Source organism: Mustela nigripes, chromosome 6 (assembly GCF_022355385.1).
Source record: "Mustela nigripes isolate SB6536 chromosome 6, MUSNIG.SB6536, whole genome shotgun sequence".
In the NCBI taxonomy this organism is placed as follows: Eukaryota; Metazoa; Chordata; class Mammalia; order Carnivora; family Mustelidae; genus Mustela; species Mustela nigripes.
This window is the reverse complement of record NC_081562.1, coordinates 43,341,662-43,346,152: the sequence shown is the minus strand read 5'-3', so window position 1 is coordinate 43,346,152 and position 4,491 is coordinate 43,341,662. Positions and strand designations below refer to the sequence as shown.

Genomic DNA, 4,491 nt, shown 5'->3' with positions numbered 1-4,491 from the left:
GTGAATTATGTCTTTAGTGCCTAGTTCTTCATTTAAAAAAAAAAAAAAAGACTAAAAGAAAAACTATATTGTAATTTGTTGCCTTGCACCATCTAGTGGATTTAAACGACAAGCGCGGCAGTACTATAAATGATTACAAGTCAATCATATAAGTCAAATTTTCAAACGTATCCGGAGAAATGTTCCTAAAATCGTATTTTGGATCATACCACAAATGTGCACGGCATTATTCGTCATTTTCATAAGGAAATCAATTATGTGTGCCTAATTCCTTAGTGAATGTTTTAACTTACAAGTAAAACAACAAAAAAATAGCATCCTTGCAATTCTTTTACTTTAGAGATAATCAAAGTCAGCTCCGTTTAGTTCTTTCCAATCGTTGTCATAAATTGCGAGAACTCCCAGGAAGCTGCGCGGAGGGCTAAGCCCCGGGAGTCTGCGCGGAGCCACTGCGCACGCGTTTTGAGGAGCGGAAGTTGGGAGGCGGGGCCAGGCCCGGACCTGGGAGCGGAAGAGGCCGGGGTTGCTGGCTGAGGCGCGGAGACCGTTTGGCGGTGACTCCCAGGCCAGTCCGAGCTTAAAGTCCCAGTCCCCGGGAGACGCCAGAAAAAACTGAAGGACTTGGGGTTCCGGAGCAGTCGCCGCTGGCTGCTGCTGCCGTTCCGCCTCTGCACCGCGGACGCCTCCGCCCCCGCCGCCTGAGGACGCGGCCCTGACAGGCCTCTAGGCCTAGGCGCGGCCCGAGGAGCCCGACGTGTTGCTGCTGCTGGTGCTGCTGTGAGTAATACGAGCGCCCGCTCCACAGTCGTTTACAAATTAAAATGGAGGAAATTTCGTTGGCTAACCTGGATACTAACAAGCTAGAGGCCATCGCTCAGGAGATATACGTAGACCTAATAGAGGATTCTTGTTTGGGCTTCTGCTTTGAGGTGCACCGGGCAGTCAAGTGTGGCTACTTCTACCTGGAGTTCGCAGAAACTGGTAGCGTGAAGGATTTTGGCATTCAGCCAGTGGAAGATAAAGGAGCATGCCGCCTCCCGCTTTGCTCCCTTCCTGGAGAATCCGGGAATGGGCCTGATCAGCAGCTGCAACGCTCACCCCCAGAATTCCAGTAGCTGCAACATGAGAGAATCAGAGAGTGACCAGGACAATAACATAGACCGGTCCTGTGGTTTGGAGAAGTTAGGTATCTAAATAGAAAAAGAAAAGAAAACAAAAAAGAAAAAAAAAAAAAAAAAGGAAAGAAAAAGAAAAAAGAAAGAAATCAAACAAAAGTCCCACTTCCCATTGAACATCCTAGCCTTTAAACACCCAAAGTGGAGAATTTAGGAATTCGGATTCTTTTATAAGTATGTTACCTGGAATCAGCTTTGAAACCCTGGGCAGGAGGAGCTGTGCATCCTGTGCTCCGTGCCATGCAGGTTGATCTCTACACCATGAAGTGCACAAGATCCCTGTACTGTCCCCAGTGCACAGGTGGGCAGCTGTGTGCCCAGCGTATAAATCCTTTGGTTCCTCAGCCTTTCTCTCTGCCTGATGTCAAGGGCTTTCTGGATAACTGACAGTTTGGACAAAGCTGATGGTCAGGCCTTAATCATTGGGCCTCCGTGGGACTGCTCCTCTGATCTCTGAGCCTCTGATTTGGACTTCTCCAAGACAGATGAAAGTCAGGTATGAGATCTGGATATTAACAGTTCCAATTTGGGAGAACCAAGAAAAAGAATTACGACTGAATCTGGTAGGGAAAGCTCTGTGATCTTGCCTCCAACAAGAAGAAAAGGTCAAAGCTACCAGTTTCCCAAAGGTCCAGCGTGTACAGTGACTTGAACGGACTTGGGGACAAGGGCTCACCTTTTGCTGAACAGAGCCCTTTGTCTTGCACCCCACCCGGTGGCATAGGCTTATTAAATGGACAACTTGGTTATCCAGGCAGGCTGAGGATTTAGTTATGATCCCTTGAGGAGGTAGCAGGGGCTTCTGCAACTATGCACGATCTCTTAAACTGCAAGATTCATATCTGGATATATTGTGCTGTGAATAGCAGTTTGGTGGGGCAGTCATTTTCTTACTCTTGAGTTACTAGCTACCTAGCCAGTCCATGTGTCTGACTTGGTCATTATGCCAGGTCGCTACCTGCCTCCTATGCCAGGGGTAGGCCTGAATTATAGAAAAGCATAATGGCTGGGCAGGAGACTGGTTGAAAGCTGAGCCCAGAGGGGACCTCTTTCAGCTGCCCTCAATGTTAATGGGTTAGTACTAGGAGCCAAGGAGCAAGCCTGGGTCGTCTCATTTGACTGCAGTATCCTATTGAATGCCCCTGTTCTTGGTTTGGGCAGTCAAAGCTCTGTTATGGTAAACATCTAGACTGTCACCACCTCTGCCCCTCAAGAGGGGCAGCCCCTTTCATTCAGTCTTTTTTGGATATTCTTGAAAGCAAGAGCTGTCTTTCCGTTGTCAAAAAAGTCAGGAATGGGATAGGCAAGGATGGGAAATGTGAGCCACATATCAAAACTACCCTCCACTTTACTCCCTGATTGAGGGTTTATGAAGTGTAGAGGGGTGAGAACCCCAAAGTGAGCGGGAACGGTGCTGCTTTATTTGAAATGTTTTCTTACCTCATTCTGTGCCCCAGTACGGGTCCCAGCCTCATCCGTCTGGCTTGGCCCCATGTTCCTACTGTCCCCTGCTCCACTGCCTATCTGGTACAGCTCATGACCCCAGGTGCTGCCTGCTACCCTGCTTTCACACTGACCAGTTTCAGTTCATCTCTCTTGATGCTCCTGCTTCTTAAGCCTGCCCAGTTTCCCTGTCCTTGGCTTCTTTCAAGTTTTTCTTGGGTTGTCGTTCTTTTCCCCATCGTTCTTTTACGAGATCCAGAGAAGAATTTTCTGGTGGGTTCCTCTGTTAGGATTAAGATGGGAAGAGAACATAATTTTTTGTGTATTAAAGGCAGTGTCACGCCTAAGCATTTTCCTATAGGGACTGCCTTGCTAGATGCCTTCCTGCTGTGTCTTATTTCATAAGGAGTTACATCTTCCCACCTCCACTTGGATACTGCCTCTTAGGACCTAAGCAGACCAGTAAAGGCTGACTAATGTAGTGGGTCCTGATCTGTTTTCTCTAACCCTTGCTGTGCATGTATCCTTCCTTATCCCAGAAGGAACTCTTTGGACTGTATGGGCTGATTTGTGTTACATATAGACATTAAGGGAACCATAGTGATAAGGCCTCAAGACTGTCTATTTGCATTTTACCTAGAATTGTCCTGGTCAGGGTTGAGGTATAGTTACAGATTGGTCTTTAAGAACTGCACTGACTTTTTAGAAAGTTAAAGCTTGGTAAGAGCTAAAACAACATTGGGTTATCTGCCCTTGACTTTATAGACCTCTCCTTCTGAGGGGATGCAGAGGGAAAGGAGGGTTTAAGTGAAACTCTGGCCTGCTGCCAAATAATGTCCTGGAAGCAGGCTGAAGGTAAGGTCATGGTCCACTCTTCCTTCAGAGAGGGAGCTCTGATTATGGCATTATTGTTTCCTTTCTGGCCATTCTCTTGGTTAGAGGAGGAAGAAGTGGAAAGTAATTTTGAAAAATCGCTGGTTCATATTACCTCCCTCTTGGTTATTGTTTTTCTTTTTTGCCCTCCCATTATTAGGGCAGTAGCCCTAGGCCTGTCCTGCATGGGTGTGAGGTGGGCTAGGTCCAACAGGTACCCTGAGGGGACTATCTAACGCCTTTCTTTTCTGGGGAGTGAATGCTCCCTATCATGTAGTTGACAGTGGTTCGGAACTCTCCCTTTCCCTACCTATCTTCCCTCTAACAGCAGAATTCCTATCCTTCCTTCCTCAATTAAGTATATTAATCACCTGTAATTCTATTATGTATCTGAGTGTGTGTGCGTGTATAGGGGGAAGGGGTTCTTTACAAATTTTTGTGGTTTGTGGCTTTTTCTTCCATATTTAGTTCCCACCACCGCATGTCCAGGGGCCATTGCCTGGCATTATCGCATGCTGGGATCATTGGGGAAGTGTAGTGAAGCTCACCACTGTCCTTTGTTTTGGAGATTATTATTTTTGCATAAGTAGTCCATCCTATACAGATTGCTAACTAACTGTGTATTCCCCTTGCCCCTATGGCTGCTGGTGTAAATAAACTGCATCTCCCCATTGGTAAACAGTACTAATAAAGTTTTAAAAAATGACTTTATTTAGACTCTGTATGTTCATCTTTTAAGATTGTAAGTGTTTTTCAGGTATTGACATAGTAAAATAAATTTTGAATTGCTGTTGAATCATAGTCACTTTCTCCTGAATGGGAGTTTTATCAAAGTAGAGGAACTTTTGTCCAACTTTATTTCTCCATTTAGTCTACAAATTTAGCTTTCTGCAGCATCCAGTGAAAAATAAAATAGGTGGTTAAATAACTGTAATCCAAGCCTGTTGCTAATCCATTATAAAAGCTATTTCTATTTAAGTGGACCTCAAGATACTATATA

At 45.6% G+C, this 4,491-nt stretch overlaps 1 protein-coding gene across 1 annotated transcript; it reads left to right on the top strand.

Annotated features, from left to right (window-relative positions):
• The first annotated feature begins 469 nt into the window (after window positions 1-469).
• On the top strand, window positions 470-4,197 carry ATXN7L3B (ataxin 7 like 3B). Its single transcript, XM_059402445.1, has one exon. The coding sequence runs from the start codon at window positions 822-824 to the stop codon at window positions 1,113-1,115; it is 294 nt and encodes a 97-aa protein (XP_059258428.1). The 5' UTR covers window positions 470-821; the 3' UTR covers window positions 1,116-4,197.
• Window positions 4,198-4,491: the final 294 nt, after the last annotated feature.

Bases quoted from the DNA above. Each gene is read 5' to 3' on its own strand.
- ATXN7L3B (XM_059402445.1), top strand. From the start codon at position 822: ATGGAGGAAATTTCGTTGGCTAACCTGGATACTAACAAGCTAGAGGCC.